Genomic DNA, 19361 nt, shown 5'->3' with positions numbered 1-19361 from the left:
CCTTTAGTTTGCAGATGTCAATTCTCTTCCAAATGACTGGAACAAAGTAAAAATTGCGCCTCACTCTCTTTATCCTTTTACTGCCTCTGCAATGGAACCGAATTAAACAACTTTTGTCTTCTTAAGCTCATCTGTGAGGGGAGGTTGGTTTAAAAACACTTAACTCTTGCCAGAAAAAGGAAGGGAAAAAAATGCGATTTTTTTTCCCACAGCCTGCACAGATGCCGCTGTTCATGTTCTTTTTTTTTATTTTTATTTTTTTATATTCCTTCGTCTCCTTCCCTTACTCATTCTCTGTTGCCCAACAGAACAAACTATCTACCTCCCTCCCTCCCTCCCTCCCTCCCTCCCTCTCTCTCTCACTGTGTGCCATAGCCTGACATGTCTCGGGCTTTGCAAGGTGCATGTGTGAAAAACAACATTTGATGCTTGGCGCATCGTCGTGGATCAAGGCATGGACAATATGACAGTGGGAAGAACTGGAAACAGCTGCTCAACTCAAATACATACAGACACACACACACACACACACACACACACACACACACACACACACACACATACACACACACACACACACACACACACACACACACACACAGGAGAATGTCACTGATCACTCCTGCAGGGGGGTAAGACTTATCTCTACGCCAGAGCTGCCAATCTCCACGACATACACTTAACTCACCTCCGCTACACTGCCAAACACATACACACACACACACACACACACACACACACACACACACACACACACATACAGTAAATCCCTTTACATGCCATGGGTAAACACAGACACTGTCAGTTTTGACTTGGAGGTCCCTCAGGCTGGGACAAGCAAGTAAACACACATTACTTTGATCCTCCTGTTCCAGCACTATGGTTGAGCTTTAAATCCCCCAAATTTTCAACATATCATTACTTTAGTATATTAATATTAATGATGATTTAAAAAAAAAAAAAATGCTGTCATTGAATTACTCACCAAAATTTGACTGTCCTGATTCTAATAGTCTAATTGAAGTTGTCTGAGAGTCACACATTCGCCCCTCTCCTTATCTAAAAACATGCAGCTGTATTTTGTGTGTTTTAAATAGCAGTTTGGCTAAAATGTATGCCAGTATATTTTACCACGACCCCTCGCTGTTGACAGGCAAGCGTGTGTTGATTCATTAGTGCATCACTGGCATGAGAAATTAAGTGTGACCACTGTGTCTCAAGACTGCTCAATGACTGTGTTAAATCTGTCAAATTCACTTGGACGCGCACGCACACACATCGCACAAACAAACAAAAAAGAGGGAAAAAGGAAGAGCTTGTGGAGGAAAAATGAATAAGAAATAATGCCTGATGAAATATCTGTATAGTTACATCCCGCCTATTAATGAAATAATTAGTGTTTGTCCATTAACACATTGATGAGAGAAGATGCTCGCCTCTGCCTGATGTGAAAACATTTATTTCTGCTAGAAAACACAAACAAAACAAAAGATCTGAAAGAAATCAAGCAAGAAGGACAAATATGAAAGAAGATGTGTGCGTGCGCTACAGACCAATAGGCACCTTTTTCGAATGCAGTATTGGGTTTGAATCATTAAATACAGCTGAAAATTCATCAGTTGCCTTCCCATAAGGTATTTGAATTGAGCTCCTCTCAGCCAATCAGGGTCCAGCAGCACAGTGAGAACTTCACATCCAATAAAACAGCCTTACAGCTAAACTGCATTCATTTGTAAACCATCCTGAACAGCACTATTCTTATCAAGAGGCAGGGTCTGCATATTTATATAAGCAGCACTTTAATAAAAAAAAAGGAATAATCCGGCACTTTTTTAGTCTTAAAAATATGTGAGAGTGCTGTATTTTCATGCTCTTTCTTTCTCTCTCTCTGTGTGTGTGTGTGTTTGTGTGTGTCTGTCCACAGCTGCAGCAGGCAGGTAAAGCGGCAGGGCTAAAGCTGAGCAGGCACGCGAGGCATCCGGGATGAAGAGGTCAGTGTGTAGCCGAGCGCTTCTCCGCCGTCGTGTTAATTTACTATGACAAGATAAAGCTGTAATCTCGTCCCCACCCTCCACCAGCCGCCGCCGCTGCCTCCCCCTCCTCATCTCTCCTCTCTCTCCCTCACTGCCTCACTTCCAAGTCAGCCCGTCGCCGATGAGCCATTTACTCCCCCCCCCCCCCACCCCCCTACTCCGCTATCACTTTACGCCAATTGCCCTGGGAGACTGAGAGAGAGACCCCCACTAACCCCCCACAACTCCCTTAGAGTCCCACCAACACACCCCCGCCACGTAGTAAATCTCCCTCTCCCCCCTTTTTTTTCCATCTCTCTCTCTCTATTTCTCTTCATCCACTCTTCACTGGCAGTCAGCGGTGAAGGGATTGACGCTGTAAACTTAACACACATCTTACAACGTGCCAAGCAGGCAGTCGGATAAGCCCTCATCCCACCCGCCAGACACATACTTGCCACTTAATAATCCACATCAACTATTATGCTGTGTATGAGCACTCCCTCCCCCTCAACCCCTCCCTCCCCTCCCATCCCACCCCTAACAACACAAGTCATCCCAAACCCCACATAAACACACACACACCAACACTTTCCTCCCTTCGGCTGTCAATAAATGGACTAGAAAGCAGTTCTGTTTCATTTTGTGAATTTATGAGAGTTTTTTAAGGAGGGGATGGAGAATGTATAGCATCAGTGCCTCCGTAGTGACCTAAAAAACCCACAAATCTGCACAAAATAATAATTGGAATGGAATGTTTGTGTGTTGTGTTTTTTCTCACATGTTGTAAATATATAAGATAAATGTATCTACATGCACCGGGAGTAATATAATCACTCCATGGCTACAGATAACCCAGGGTGGGTGTGTGAATACGTGTTTGTGCACGCGTGTGAGTTCCCACATGGTCCCAGGACTTTGGTTTACAGTCGGCACCTGCCACAGATGCAGAGTCCACCATGGGAGGAGCCTGCAGGCAAATCAGCGGGGCTAATTACAAAATTAGCTTTCCATTACAGCTCCTAAGCACTGTTTCATTGTTTTACAGCATGCAAGAATTTACCAGTCAGTTGGGGGGGGAAAGGTCGGTAGTCGTTATCAGAGCACTGTTGTGACAAGGTGTGTATCAAGGTGAGGGTTAAGGAGAAGGTAAGACAGTGCGTCGTGTGCCAGCACTACAAGGCAAAGTGAAAACACAGTGTTTAACATGACTACTAAGACTTTTGATGATATATTAGTCATTTATGTCTCATAGAAATCTTTAACAGATGCACTTAAATGTCAATCACATATTCTCGTGATGGATAGTCAACATTTTGTTACTAAATAATGCATACCAGCATACCATCTAACACCAAATATACAGTCACATAATCACACTTATGTATTGAACATGCATTGTAAATCACACCACATGTATAGAATGTGTAATGCTTCACAGAACATCTTAAAAATGCACATATAGCTGTGTGCTCACACACCATCGACCAACAGAAGTTAACAATAAGCCTGTATACTGCAAGGTCTACACCAATGTTTATAATGAATCACAAAGACGACGCAGTGCAACTGTACAAACATGCACAGACATGCTCTTACACATACAGAGCCATACATTCAACACCACCGCACAATGTCACACTTTATCCCGAAGAAAATGACTCACTGCAATGGCTCACATTTTGCAGTCACGCAACTGTGCATCAAATGGGCTCAAGGCGACGGCTGGTGCCGCGCACATAAAAGCAAAAACACGTGTGCACCCAAACAGTAGCCTTGAACCTTCTTTTTATTTCCTCCCCCATTTTGGAAGAAAGGGAAAAAAAAAAAGCTCCCAGTGCCCAAACTGCTTTTCACTCACAGGAAAAGTCGATTTCTGCCTCTTTAGAAATCTCATTATCTTCATATCTGCGATGAATCACCAAAGAAATATCACACATTTAGTTTCCTCATTGTTGAGATGATGAAAAAGGTGAGGAGTAAGAGGAGTGCTGAAGTAAAAATGGAGTTTGACAGCCATTAGCATTGATTATTTAGTTTTGAATATTCAGAAAGAGAAACTGTTTACTTTTCCAGAAATGTCCTGGAAATTCCATAAAAGCAACACAATGCTAATTATTTTGAGCGTGTTCAATCCCTGAAACTATCTCATGTACCCTTTCAGAAAGATAACTCTTTTAGCTGAATCCTTCTACAAAAAGAACACATTTCTTAACCAACAATTATACTTTCATACCAGTGACACCTACTTTCCCAGCTCATTTAGTGTGTAAGTGGCTCCTGAAGCCAGTATCAAAAGACTGAGCGAAGCTAGCCCTCAGCGTTAACTAACTGCTGGAGGTCAGGATTACCGTGAACATAATCTGATCTCGGGTCTGTGCCCTTAGGGTCATTTTCAACCCTGAGACTCTCAAACACACAGAGACACATGGCCCTTATGGAAAGGAATGCCAAGGGCAGAGAGCCAATGGAGACTGAGAGAAGAGGGCCAAGCAGCCAATGATGAGAGCCGCAGAATGTACGAAGCCAAAGAGAGCGCTAACATGAGCAGGAGTAATAGGAAGTGGATCTTTTTTTTGAATGGAAGTAAAGGATGTTTAGCAGTTTTAGCTGTTAGCATTTGTTCTTTTTTAATACTGAAGGGCTTCAAACTACATTTCCCAGAAGTCTACAGCAAACCTTCCAACTTTTCAACAAGTTTGCCAAACAATACAAAAGTAACGTGAATAATATGGTCACTTATGTGGTAAAAATCGGATGACCTATAACACATACTGTGGGTCACACCAGTCTGGACCTCTTCAAAACATCGCACCTGTTTCACAGCGCGAACCAAGGCCGCCGTCAACCCACAGGTGGGCGCCGTCGCACCCCCCGAGTAACATTAAGCAAGACTGGACGAAAAAGAAAAAAAACGGGCGGCTGTCCTTACCGTGTTGGGGGGGCTGTCCAAGTTACGGTTGGGGGGCGAGCGAGGGGACACCTTGCCGCAGTATGATGCCAGGGGGAGGTGGATGACACGGCCCAGTCCCTCGCCATCCTCATCCTCCATTCGCTGTCTGCTGGTTGCCATGGTTACCTCTCCATCTGTCCCCCCATATGGAGAGGCTGGTCGCTTGGAAGACATCCTGGAAAAAAAAAAAAAAGAAGGAGGAGAAGGGAGATAGAAAGATGGAGAGAGAGAGAGGGAAAAACAAGAGAAAGAGTAAGCATTATTCAAAGGATGATACAATAGATGGACGGCTGGAGTTGGATGGAGATACAGATAAATATGGAGGGTTCCTGAAGGTAAAACTACTTCTTATACACTCCTGGATGGTCTGATTCAACTCTAAATTCGGAGTCACTTTGCTGTGTGCTTACTTTTAAATAAATAACAGCATTAAGACATCAGAAAGTCCTTCAAACAGGTTGAATGAGGCCTTCTCCTTCTTCTTCTCTGGATTAGTTTGTCTTTGTCGTACATTGAGACGCCCTAGCTCTCGCGGCGCAACTCGGCACACAATATCACCCTTCAGTCGGGTCTCTGAGCACCCAGCTCCTTGGCAGACCTTCAAAACCCACTCTCAGGTCTTACAGTATGTTTACCATGGGGGCCATTCAACATTCACATTTCCAAAAGACGGGGCCAGCGCTGCAAATGGAGCCCGCTTGCACTGGCATTGTGGAGGAAATGACCATGTCTTGACAATGGGCTTTTTAGAGAGAGAGAAAGAGTGAAAAAAAAAATAGGAGAGACTGTTCGAGAGCAGTATGCACGGTGACAATAATATGTGTTTATGAAAACCTCTGGACAATAGAGGAACTGGAGGAAAATGGCTAGTAACACGAGGGCCCTGCTGTTTGCATTTGTTGCTGAGGCTTTGTTCCCTTGAAAAGAAGGAAAGGATATAAAGCCACATCTATTAGGTGAACTCTGTCTCTCACAAGGTAAATTTGCCTCCCCGTACTTCAGCTGAATAGGGATGCAGTGACTATGTGGCAATAATAGAATTTAATGTGGTTCTCAGCATCGCCTGAGTGCTTTCAGATGCACTTGTCAGCCTTGAAGCCACTGCGACTATGACCCTGGGTAATAGGCTGCTAACGCTCAGTCGCACAGAGGCAACACATGACAGGGATGAAGGGATGGAGTGACTGAAAACCCGTGGGGGAAAGGGGCGTACGGTGGTGGAAAACAAGAAATAAGCAACAGGCGTCTAACTCTCAAATTCTCCTTTTTTTCCTCTTTTGATTGAACAAGCTTTTACTCTTCTCCCAGCTTTCTTTTCATCCTCTCTCTCACCAATACAACAAGATTCGTCATCCTGTCTTTATCCTCAAACCATACCTTGTCTTAGTCTGATTTGCTGTGTCTTTCTCTCTCAAATTCCTCCCCCCTTCTCTCTCTCTCTGTGCTTGTCTCCAGTAAACTGATTACACTCTTGACTCTTTTGGATTTCCTCTGGACTGTACGTCTGGCATTGTTCCTAGGAGCAGCCCTGCTACTAATTCATTGCTTATTTACCTTATGACAGTGGAAAGGCAAACAATATTGAGTGCTGCTCACTGGAGGCAATGAGGAAAGTGCCACGCTAAGAAACACAACATGCAGTGTTATCACATCGCAGGGGGGAAGGTTACAGTCAAAATCAAATAAACTCCACTGGAGTAATACCTTTTTACTTTTTCTTCTATTATGTTTTTTTAAGGCCAATTCTCCAGCAGTTATCTGTACATTTTTTATATTTTATTCCCTGAAGATTTTGCCCGCAAGATTAATAGACCTCATATCATTTAAACCAATTTACCAATCAGTGTTATCATCTACAATTTCGTCCACTTATGAGTGACCCATTTGATCCTTTTTATTTGAAGTTAAATCCGAAAATTACCAAATTGTAGCTTTTTATACAGCTTTAACTTTTTTAATGACTTCATTTTTGCACACTTTTTTATCAAGGTTGGATTCACCTAATCGCTTGTTCTATCCGTAAAAACAATGCTTTGAGTCTGAAGGACAGTGTGTACAGAAGACAAACGCACAAACACGCGCATGTACTGACAGTTGTGTTAGTCAACAGAGTGGAATGTATATCTGCAGTTGATTTCTTTATCTGTCTTTCTGTTCTATCTTCACGGACTTGCTCAGCAATAACTGACCATAAAGATTTTCTATTTTTTTCTATGACAAAAGACTCAAGATATAACTGCACACAGCTATCATTAAAACCAATTGATAATTAAAACTGAGATTGACTCGCGATAACATTTATGGTATCTGTCAGCTGTATTAAAAAATAAAAAAATAAAAAGTACATAGGGAATGACTGAGGAGAAGGCTGTGTGTGTGTGTGAGTGAGAGAGTGTGTGTGCAAGCCTGTGTGTGTTATTCTACACAAGATCCAATGTGAGCAGCAGGCCCAGCTGTACAAACTACAGGGCTTTGAGCCACGCGGCACACACACACACACACACACATATGTGCGCATACATACAACAGAGGCCATAACACTGCAGGTCTGTCTTCATCACTGCCTGTTTACTTTACCTCCTTTCACTCTCTCACACTGAGGCCTTTTGTTTCAGACACACACACACCTCCCCTTGTGTCCTGTGCACACCTCTGCCCAGCCATAACCCTGCGTACACACGAACCCCGGGGTCAGCTTTGAATCCTCTCACCTCGCCAATGTTACACGTTGGCTCAACAGTAAGCAGTTCTTGTTTTGTTTTTTTTTTACATTTTTATTGTCCATCGTTTAATTACAGTAGCCGTGCTGACACGTCTAGATGGACAGACAATCTGGAGACAGGAGTAGTTACACATTAACACAAAGAACAACACAGATATCCAAAAACTCACAGAGCCCTATGCACTCTCTAAAGAAAATAAGTCTCTGGTAAACACTTAATTTCATCATTTGTTTTGCTGTGGGTTTTTTTGCCCCTTTTCCTCTTCTTCTTCTTCTTCTTCTTCTTCTTCTTCTTCTTCTTCTTCTTCTTCTTCCCCCTTCACTACTCTTCACACCCGTGCACACTCCCCTCCTCCCCTCCCCAAACCCTGCCACTACTTCCTCGGAGGTGGGTGTCTATGAATGGGGAGGCCATTCACAGCTCCTCTCCGGCTATAAAATCCCCTCTCTCCCTCCCGTTCGCCTTTGAAGTGGAATTACTATACAATTGGGCACGGCGGGTGTGCAGGTTACGCCGGCTACTTCATTTAAAGTTTGGCAGGGCTGTCACGCCGGCGGAGACCTGGAGGAAGCTGCTTGAAAGCGTGGAGCGATGCAAGGATTATTTTTTTTTTTAAAGATGAGGTTTTTATTAAGACGATAAATTGGCAGAGGCGTCCAGGTCATAATTAGAGAACATTAGCATAATTTTTGTCCCATTCCGTAAAGCCAAAAAAAAAAAATCTAACGCCTCCCGCCAAACACGGTCCTTAACACACTTAACACACATGCTTCTAGCTCTTTCCACAAAGCAGCACAGTAATGATATTTCAAATGACACAACACCGTTGCAATAATATTGCAGTGTGACAGTGGTGGGGTTTTTTTGTGTATTTTTTTTAATTTACAAATCACATGAATAAGTCAACTCTACACAAACAAAATTCTAATCTGTTGTTTGTCTCTTCTGCTTCACAACCTCTCATTTCTAATGCAGAAACCAACCACACACACACACACACACACACACACACACACACACACACTCACACAACTTTGTACGAACGGTGAGAGCGCTAAGCTGAGATTAGAGCGCCACTTCCCCTTGGCTTTTTGATGATTAGCGGCTCCTCAGTTAAGTCCCTCTCATATCACATATGTCCACTGCTGCTAAGTCACTAATCGGACAGCGACGGACGTCCATTAACCGGCCAAATAATCGCCATCGACGGTGGTTAACCATCTCCTGGCCGACGCTTACTGTAATCAAGGCGTCCATTTCATGTCGGCACGTCAGCAGAGGCAAGCTTACGCACACGCAAGCATGTTTTAAATACGCGCAGAGAGCTTATGAACACGCAAGCAAAAAAAAAAAAGCCACACACACTCAGATGAATTAAGTTAAAATGGGGGGCAAAGATGTGTTTCAGCTTCAATGAAGGGTGAGAGAAAGACAAAGCAGCCATCGCAGAAATGTCACAGACTATCTCATACACACACACACACACACACACGTGTGTGTGGCTCCCTAGCTGTGTGTGTGTCTGTGTGTGTCTGGCTGCTAACATAATCATGGTGCTAACTGCTCTTGTTAACTCCTCTACTCAGAACAAGCTTTCAGGGAGCGTGGGAGCCTCCTCTGGAGAATTCCACAGTAGAGTGTGTGTGTGTGTGTGTGTGCGCGCGCTCCCGCATACGCACGCCTTGCTTATGTGTACACGCGTGCGCTCAGCCTCTCTTTAAATTACAAGCCATTATTTCAACCACTACACAAACACGCACCGCACAGTCAGTCGAAACCATCGTCTCACTGCGCTCGCAGTAAAAATAAGCACGGCGGCTAATTCCAAAGTGCTGTCAAGAGTCAAAGTGACATTTGTGTGTGTGTGTGTGTTTTTTTATTTTCTGTTTTTTTATTTTTTCCCCGCCACCTCGTCACTGCTAAGAACTGCCTGCCTGTCACTCAGGTGCAGGTCTATTTGTGTGGAAATGCAAGCTATCTTTGAAATTGTTCTCAGAGGGAATGGAAGGGCATATTAAAATAGTTGAGCGGAATGTGCCTTTTAGATAAGCACCCGGGGCATTTTGCCTCCGAGGAGCCGACCGCAACATTTACATCTGTATGACACCTCAGGCGGGAATTTAAACAAATGTTTCCCCCTGTGTCGCGCTATCACTTACTTTATTGCCATCGTTTTCTTTTTTTCTCTCTCTCTCTCTCTCTCCCCCCTCTCTCTCAGTGCATCACCCAGTCTCAGCTTTCAAAAATTATTTCTCTCCCTCTCTCTCTCTCTGCCTCTATCTCTGTCACACACTCTTGAACTTATTTTAACATCGTCTGTCCTCCTGCTCTTTCTCTCTCTCTGTCTTCTTGCCCCTCTCTCCCTCTTTCTCTCTCTCTCTCTCTCTCTCCTCTTTCTCTCCCGGTGTTGTCTTACCCACTGTTCCCTCTTTACACAATCAGCTGTTTGTAAGAATGTAGCTCTCCATCCCTCCCCTCCCTCCGTCTCTCCCTTCTTCTCTGTGCAGACTCTTAAGGATATTGCCTAATATCTATTTATAGGCTGTCCTTTTGAACAGTGGGAAGAGTGGGGCAGCAACAGAAAAGAAAGGCTTGAGATGGAGGGATAAAGATTAAGGGAGGGAGGACCTGAACGGAGGGACTCCATGATATTTCCCTTTTTCCCCTCAATGTGGTTAACACAGAGAGCTTTTTGGCTGTTCTTGACAAGCACCCGATTAAGTTTTCCAGACTTCGAGAGCAAGCGTTAAGCAACTTCTGAGGATGGAACTCCCAACATTTTGATATCAAAAACAAGCGTGAAAAAAAAGAAAAAAACAGCATAGAAATTGCAGTTAGAATACTGTTTCCAAAGATGTTTTCACATGAACTGTAACAGCACCGTAACATCGTAAAGTAAAACATTTTGTGCTTGTTAGTATTGATGTAACGCGCCCGCTGGCTTTTCCCTGATGACTTTCTCTATTGAAGTAAACAGTGTGTAAGAGGGAGAAAATGTGAACACAGCTCCTGCCTGTATATGCTCACAACGCTCATATACACATGCAGGCACACCCTTACACACTCACACACACACACACAAAGAGCCAGACACACACGCACAAAGCATCCTCTATGAGGTGCCCTAAATCGGCAGCCGACAGCCCAAACCGTGTTTCCTGTCCAGCTTAACCACAAAAGGCAATAACACACAACCCTAATGTCACCACTGTTAATCACACACACACACACACACACACACACACACGCTGGAGACAGAGTCATGTGTTGTGTATATGTGTGTGTGTGTGTGTGAGCGGAGAGAGCGAAGAGGGTGGGCGCCAAAGACGTGGGCTAACTCATGAGGCCTCTGGGACTACCTCTCTCCCTCTCTCTCTCTCTCTCTCTCTCTCTCTCTCTCTCTCTCTGTCTGTCTCTGCCTCTCTCGTCCATTCATCCACCCAAAGCTTTAGTCACCAGCAAGGCATCACTCCACATACTTTCCTTGTCATGTTTTCAGCTGAGGCTTTTTTTTTTTTTTTCCTTTTCCCTTCTTTAAAACCTTATTTATTTCTTTACACTGAGTCACCGCACAACGTGATCGTCGCTGACATTTTAGCGCGGAAGGATGGATGGAGAAAAGATAGAGGGAGGAAGGAAAAGAAAAGGAAGAAAGTTTGTGGCGTATGTCGGTGTCGGCATCTATCTACGTATCTTATCTATAAAAAATATGAGGGAATCGACTTTAGGCAGTTCCGTCCTCTGTTCCATCAGTTTAAAGCAGGAACAACAGAAGACAGCTCGTGGGAAAATCTTGAGTCTTGCCATAGAAAAAGGGAAGAAAAGAGAGAGAAAAGGAGAGAGAGAGTGAGTGTGTGTGTGTGTGTTGGAAGGGGGGGTGAAAAGAGACAGACGGAGAGAGAGGAAAAGTGCATCCGGTGGACGGCGGCCCCGCTCCCCTGGTGTTTGCGAGGGGGAGACGCTGCATAATGTTTATTGAGCGAGGGACAGTGTTTTTCCATTGTTGTGCCAGGCCACTATTTGTGCTGCATTTGTTAAGCAATCCATAAAGGAGTCACAACATTTGTCTCACTGTCAGCGACTTGGCCTGCCCCTGGTAAACCAGACACACGCACACACACACACACACACACACACACACAAACAGACGCAAGCTCATTCTCTCACATAAATGACAGCACACAAACACACACACACACATACACTCCCAGCTGGCCTCTTTCTTTCGCCCCGCACTTTGAAACTCTCTCACCTCTTCCCAAATGGTCTTCTCTCTCCTATTTACTCAGACCCCTCCACATCCCTCCCCCCCTCACTCTCTGTAACCCCCCCCACCCCCCTCTCTCTCCCTCTCCCTCTCACTACCTGGAAAGACAGAGGTTTCATTGTGGCACTCTGGGAGGGAATTTTGAGCCTCTAACACTGTCTCCTATTGTAGATTGGAAGGATGGTGGATTGGGAGGGTAGGGGAATTGGGTGGGGGGGTGGGGGGGGACTGGTGTTGCACTATAAGAAATGTACTATGATTTTTATATTTATCATGTGGCAGCAACTGACAAGCAACTTACTGTAAATATTGTAACTGTAAAATGAAACAGTAATTTGATGAAGCTGTACTTAAAATCACAATAAGGAAATGGTAACTGTGAAATAAAGCAGAGTAATATAATCATACTGTAGCTATACGGTTACAGTAGCTACATGCTACTGTAATAAATTAGTCATTTTATATTACTGTGTATTGGATTACAGCACCAGGCATTTTACAGTAAATCAGTTTCATGTAATGCTGTCAACTTTTAAACCACACTTTCAAATGTCAATGAGTACTCAACCCAACTCTTTCAATGACAATTATTTATTAAGTGTTGAACAGGGATTGTGCACATATACAGAGATGTAATGGCGTTCTTCCATATGGCTGAATAGTGAACTGCTGCAGTTATATCTGTGATGCACAGTGCAAATGATTTTCACTCACAGGACAGCAAAGTAAAATAAGTTGTTGACCCTTGATGACATATTGGTTCACACTAACTGTAGTAAAATAGCCTGTTGCCTGTTAGTCTATCAGCTCACTGTGGCTGTTTTCTCTTTTAACAATCCTCCTTCGATCTGTTGACCAAACAGCACAAAACATGTTGCTGTTTAGACCAATATTTACTGACTAATAACACCAGTGCAGTCCTGTACAGACTTCATAATGAAAGCCACACAGTGGTACACCGGTGAGAAGCTTTTAATGTGGAGTAGCAACAGCAGGAACTGTTTGGACTGCACGGACATCAACTTAGCACAGTAAATAAGAAAGTTTTCCTCTCAGTGTTTTCACTTCTTATAATTTCCTAATACTCTAACATGTCCCCTCTAGTTATAAAAGTAGCAGAGACCATGTGCAACTTTCTGTCCTCTAAAAAATCTTTCTGTAACTCACAAAGTCAATAAAGTTTTTAAATGTATATATTACAAACATGAGCAACATTAAAAATCTAAAATCTAAAAAGCCACAGTTAAACAAATCCTTGCAGTCATTCCTTGAACCCATTACAAGTTTAAAAAAAAAAAAAGAAATCACTGAACTTGACAATAAAGTAGACACTGTAATTTCCTTTATTCAAAACATATGTAAAGAAGACCTTCAAGGTGGTGGTGAAGTCAGGTCTTCATCAACAGCATCCACACAGGATCTCAGCTCCAGGTTCTCCTGATGAGTAACAATCAAACTGAATTGATAACAATTCTATTACCTTAAAGTACTGTTTTCTCTGTGATAACTACTAATCTTGTACAACAGAGACAGCATCATTTGTGTTATAAATCTACATATAAAAATCTGAAAACAGGCATATAGTAGAAGAAGCACAACTGCCACTAGAGCTGACTGAATTTGTCTGTGAATTTTCAAAGAAGTACTTATAAATAAATAAAAAGCTTACCTACTGTAGCACAGCGAAGAGAGGGTTGATGGGGAGAGGACTTATCAGCAGGATAGGTCGTCACCTGTGAGGAGAAGATATAAGATGAAGAAACATCCAGCTGGGCAGAGGTGGATAAGGAAGACTCAACACAAGAATAGAAACAAAAACATCTTGGAACACAGTAATTTCACAAAGTTTGGTAGTAGACTGTATTCTTCTTTGCCTCATTTTGCCATCCCTATCAGACCTAACGTTAGAGTAATTATTGCGTTACAGAGGGTGTTGTTTTCGCAATGACCTGGTATGAACAGAGCTGAGTTTACAGTGCTCTCACATGCCCTTTTGAACGCAGAAGATATTAAACTAACATCTGTAACCATAAGGCCTGTTGACAAGTTAGATTTGTAGCATGAATCTACTCAGTTTCCTTTTAAAAGACCACTAGCTAATGATATAATGTTAAAAATGGAACTACAAAGACGAACTTGGTGTAGTAACCAGTGTTAGTCAGGACTGTATTAAAGTTGAAAACACTTACCGGTCAGTTGGTGATGTTGGTGACTCTTGCTGCTGCTGCTCCGGACATGAGTTTTTGTTCCCTAGTATAGCGATGGAATGTTTTGGAAGACTCGACTGGTATTGACCAATTACGTTCAAGCAGGCTTCGCACGCGTAAATGGAGAGCGACAGAGCTGGAAGGCATTGGCCGAAATGCAATCTTGGAACTCATCGGGTATCGTTTGATGAGGAATTCGTTTTTTAAAATGTATCTTCATTCATATGCATATATCTGTTTATAGAGATTAGTCAAAATGTCATCTGGACTGTCTCAAGTTGCTAATCCGACTGTAAACAATGACCAGCACCCGTAAGAGGAAGTCTTGGCCCAGATGTCCATTATCTGCCCCAAGAGGTTAAATCATTGTCAGACACATGACTTCCAAGATTGGAATATTCCAAGTTTGTTGCGTCGTTACTTTCAGAGTAGACTGCGGTCAAACGTTAGCAAGGTAAAGCTAGCAAGCTGTAAGATGTCGTAACTGTGACATAGTCTACATTATACATCTGTGATACTGTCTGATTACTTTACACTGGACAGAAACAGAGAAGAACACAAGCACTCTAAAAAAGAAAATCTGTTAAGGTCAAAAAGCTTCCAAAAAGCTGTCAAGTCCTAAACCGGCTACGGTGAAGTACTCTGGCACCAATTTTTAGATCACGTGATACTGTTTTGTTATTCAACCAGTCAGCTCACAATTTCACAGCCTGTCATAACCTCATTAACACTGAGAAAAATGTAAGAACTGAAAGTAACAGTCTGCAGAAGCATTAAGAAACACGGCCATCTTGAAGTATTTGATTTCACAAGATAAAAATACATGATTTCAAACTAATGTTTAAATTGATGAATTTGCACCATACATTTGAGGGTTTATTTGAAAATATTACAAAATTAAGTTCAAATGAGTGATTTTCTTTACAAAAGGGAAAATATAGCTGCTACTTGAGCTACACTACTATAATGAATACAGTGATTTTCTACAGTAGTATAATGTTAACTGTGATTTTCTACAGTAGTATAATGTTAACTGACTTTCTACAGTAGTATAATGTTAACTGTGATTTTCTACAGTAGTATAATGTTAACTGTGATTTTCTACAGTAGTATAATGTTAACTGACTTTCTACAGTAGTATAATGTTAACTGTGATTTTCTACAGTAGTATAATGTTAACTGTGATTTTCTACAGTAGTATAATGTTAACTGTGATTTTCTACAATAGTATAATGTTAACTGACTTTCTACAGTAGTATAATGTTAACTGATTTTCTACAGTAGTATAATGTTAACTGATTTTCTACAGTAGTATAATGTTAACTGTGATTTTCTACAGTAGTATAATGTTAACTGACTTTCTACAGTAGTGGGATTGTTACTGTGATTTCCTATAATAGTGTGATGATTACTTTCTACAGTAACATGTTTATTAATGTATTTTTTTAAGACTAATTCACAGTACTATACTGCAAAAAATTGCAGTAATTAACTGCAGAAACAGTAAATTACTGTGGATTGTGAGAGAGACAGAGCAACATAGTGAGCTTAGTATAGATGCCTTGATTGGTGGATGACTGAAGAAAATGAAGAGAGAACGAGATGATGAGAGGTGTGAGGAATAAGATTCTTGATGGGCACACACACACACACACACATACGCTGCGGGAGTTTTCCTGCTCTGTCGACAATGCAATACCTCGACCTGACCTCTGACCCCCACCCTGTGACCTCATGTCATATGACCAGACTCCAGTTAGCCAGGAGGAACACCTCTGCCTGTCTGCCTGTGTTTTGCACACACACTTTCTCTCTGTTTCTCCTCGCTTCATCACTTTCTGTCTTTCATCCTCTCCCCCTCCTCCTCCCCCTCTTCCCCCTCACCCATCAGTAAACAACAACAACAACAACAACAACAAATGCAGCCTAATATCCCCCCCCCCTTCCCTTTCTTGTATTGGCTATTGGAGAGGGTCAGCTGATTGCACCGGGGTGGGAGATCGGGGTGGGAGAGAGTTGGAGAGTTGAGTTGAGGGGGTGGGTGGGAGTGTGCTGAGAGAGGGGAGGAAATGGGGAGGAGGTGGGGGCTTTAGCATTCTCCTCTGGTATTTTTCTGTCTGTCGTTCTTTCTTTCCTTTTCTTTCTTTTTGCCCCCCTCTCGCTCCATGGATGGAGACACGGTTATCAAGGCTCTCTGGGGACAGACAATATGGCCCAGACAATGGCCTCCAGTCCGAGATGGAGGAGGAGGAGGAGGGAGGGGGGGGAGAGAGAGAGAGAGAGCGAAAGAGAGAGAGAGAGGGAGAGGCCGGTACAGGGCCACAGGGGAAGAGAGGGGCAGAATGGCGCATTAGTTTGCAGAGCACGGACACTCTACTCAATTACTCTTCTCTCTTTTTCTCTCGTCTTCGGACACACACATTCTCTCTTTTCTCAAACACACACACACACACCACTTTAATTTTGCCCTTTTAAATGAAGTACAGCGACACTTACATTGGAAACAGTACTGCTCACTTAAACTGGAAGCAAGTTTTTTCATCATCAGCCACAAGAAGTTCTCTCTTAAAAACTGCCCACAACTCTATGACTGCAAAAGAAAAGTAAATCATTATTAGACTAAAGAAAAATAAACTGGTGCTTATACCATACTATAAAAATATTTCAATGTTCATTATTTTACTTTAATAAATTATCAGCACATATTTCTGTTTAAAAAAAGTAAAAATGCTCATTAGCCTTTTTCAGAATGTTTTATTAATATATATTTTATAGTATTGGTTTATCATTAGTGTGTAAGCAGCATTTAAAGTTGTAATTAGTCAATTTGCATCCAATTTTAAATCCTTAACATGTCCAAGTGTTTGCTATGTCCAATTTTAATTAGCAAAATAATAAATAATAGCTGTATATTACATGTGATGGAGTGAAGAGAACAGTGGAGTAGAAGTATAAAAAATCTGACATTTAAAACTCAAGTAAAGAGTAAGTAATAGTAGAAACATTTTACTTAGGTAGAGAATTTGACTAACTGTACGTGTGTACTTTCTACCACTACAAATGAACGATTAAACTGATGATAGAAAATAAAACAGTTGGTCTCAATGGAATTAAGCGAAATCCTTCAGGCTGCTGATGCCGCCCTCGCTGCTGAGTGCGACGCAAGTAGTGTCAGATTATATCTGAGTGTGTCTTGTTTAAACCGTTCAAAGTGTTGACACACCCACTGATGACTGTCTCCCCCTTCAAACTCACTGACACACACACACACACACACACACACACACACACACACACACGCACAAACACCCCAATAAACAGAGGGGACAAATGGAGGGGTGTGAAAATCCACCACTGCCTTAACACCACATTGACAGAGCAGCAAAGAGAGACCCTTTCCTCCGCTCCCTCCCTCCTCCTTCTTCACCTCCTAAACCCCCCCCCCCTCCCCTCATCCCTAGCACTCTCACTTGTCTGTAACCCTGTTTCTTCTTTACCCTCTTCTTCTCCTACTCCTTCTCCTGTCTATCGGCGAGGAATGTGTCAGTTTGACCACATCATTTCTTTCCCTTCATCGTGTCTCTCCATCAACTGCCACAGCAGCCCCTTCAAATGTCTCTTTTCTCTCCCTTCCTCTATATTTTGTTTCCTTTGGCGTTCTCGCTTTCTCTCTCTCTCTCTGTGTATATTTCTGTTTGTGCGTGTTAGCGAAGGCAGTCTGTTTCCACTATTTTCAGCTCAGACTGGAAATTTTTAATACGCAGCTAAATAGTGCAGGGAACCCAAAAAAAAAGGAAGTTGAAATCACAAAAATCATTATTAGATTTAATTTAAAGTTGAATAAAAAATAAAATGAATCACAGAAGATTGGAGCTCTGTCAAAGCATGACATGCATCTTTTACAGTTAAACCAGAAGAGATGAAAAACCACATCACAAGACTTTTGCTCACTTAAATAAAATTAGAAAAAAAGAGGATGTTTTTAACCTTCTAAGTAGATTCTACGAACAAATTAAGAAAAGTAAAATTTCACTTAAGATTCTTCGCCACTCACTAAAACAAATATTTCCTCTCAGACAGTCTTTTAGTAATTCTGCCAGAAACTCTTAGCCTGCTCTTTTCAATCAAAAGTGACTCAAAAAGTCAATTTCTAACCACCGTACGATTTAAGAGGAAGAGAAGAAGAAAAGCGGAAGAAGTGGTGAAGAAGAACAAGGGGAAGAAGGGGGTGATGAGAAGATGAACAAGAAGAAGGAAGAAGAAGAAGCATGTGTGAAGGAGGAGAGCGGACACTTACAGATACGCAGGAACCGAGAGCATCGCGACCACCGAGGCTGAAGCGCACACACACTGGCAACTCACACACACTGCGCTCCGCTGAGAGACTACCGCTCAACACACACACTCGAAAACACACACACACACACGCACACACACACACACTCAGAAAGGCAGATACCTCTCTCTCGCCCGCTCGCACACATACATCCATATACACATATGAACACACACACACGGCCAGAGTCACAGTGATGGAGTGCATTACTGGAAAGCAAGAGTTTTAAGCGCTGTCCTCCTAAGTCATTGTAATCCCCACATTTATCTCCATACATTCTGCTTTTCGTTGTAATCCTTTAAATTTTTAATTCCTCCTAGCTGTTGTTATCTATTTTTTTTTTCGTCTCTCTTCAACCACTTTGCCGGATTGAAGGGTTTATTAAAAACACATTTTTGACACATCTAAATGTGTTCTTAATTCAAGGGGCCCTGAAATCCCCCACCAACACCACCCTCCCCTTCAACCCCAGTTTATCTCGGAACAAAAGATTAGTTTCATCGGGCAAAACAGAGCGCTACTTTAATGCAATAAAAGTCAAGCAGGCAAGGGAGCGAGGCGTGTGTGTGTGTGTGTGTGTGTCGGCGTATGCGAGTGTGTGTTAGTATTAAAACGCCGGGTATTATAACATAATCTGTCTCTCACAGCATTAGCATCAAACAACCATTATTCCAAAGGCAAAAGCCACTTGTGTTGACAGTGTCAGAAAAGGGCAAGGTTAGAGGGTTCGCACCTCTAAATGAAGCAAGGGCCCGCACAAACATCAAGAGGAGCACAGTGAGATTAACATTAGCATAAGGCAGAGAAAAAGAAGGAAAAACAACAACACCATGCAGATTGACAATAGGATTACTCGGGGTTTG

At 42.4% G+C, this 19361-nt stretch overlaps 1 protein-coding gene across 11 annotated transcripts in view; it reads right to left on the bottom strand.

The window, feature by feature from the left end:
* The window catches only part of sox5 (SRY-box transcription factor 5), a 105538-nt gene that overhangs the window by 73179 nt on the left and 12998 nt on the right, over window positions 1–19361 (bottom strand). For all 11 annotated transcript variants that reach the window (XM_062443362.1, XM_062443360.1, XM_062443361.1 and 8 more), the window contains exon 2: window positions 4945–5140. In XM_062443362.1, coding sequence (XP_062299346.1) covers window positions 4945–5139 — 195 coding nt within the window. In that variant the 5' untranslated portion in view covers window position 5140. The remainder of the gene's footprint in view (window positions 1–4944; window positions 5141–19361) is intronic.

This window comes from Scomber scombrus, chromosome 22 (assembly GCF_963691925.1).
Source record: "Scomber scombrus chromosome 22, fScoSco1.1, whole genome shotgun sequence".
NCBI lineage: Eukaryota > Metazoa > Chordata > Actinopteri > Scombriformes > Scombridae > Scomber > Scomber scombrus.
Note: the sequence above shows the minus strand (reverse complement) of the source record. Positions and strands in the feature narration are given on the sequence as shown.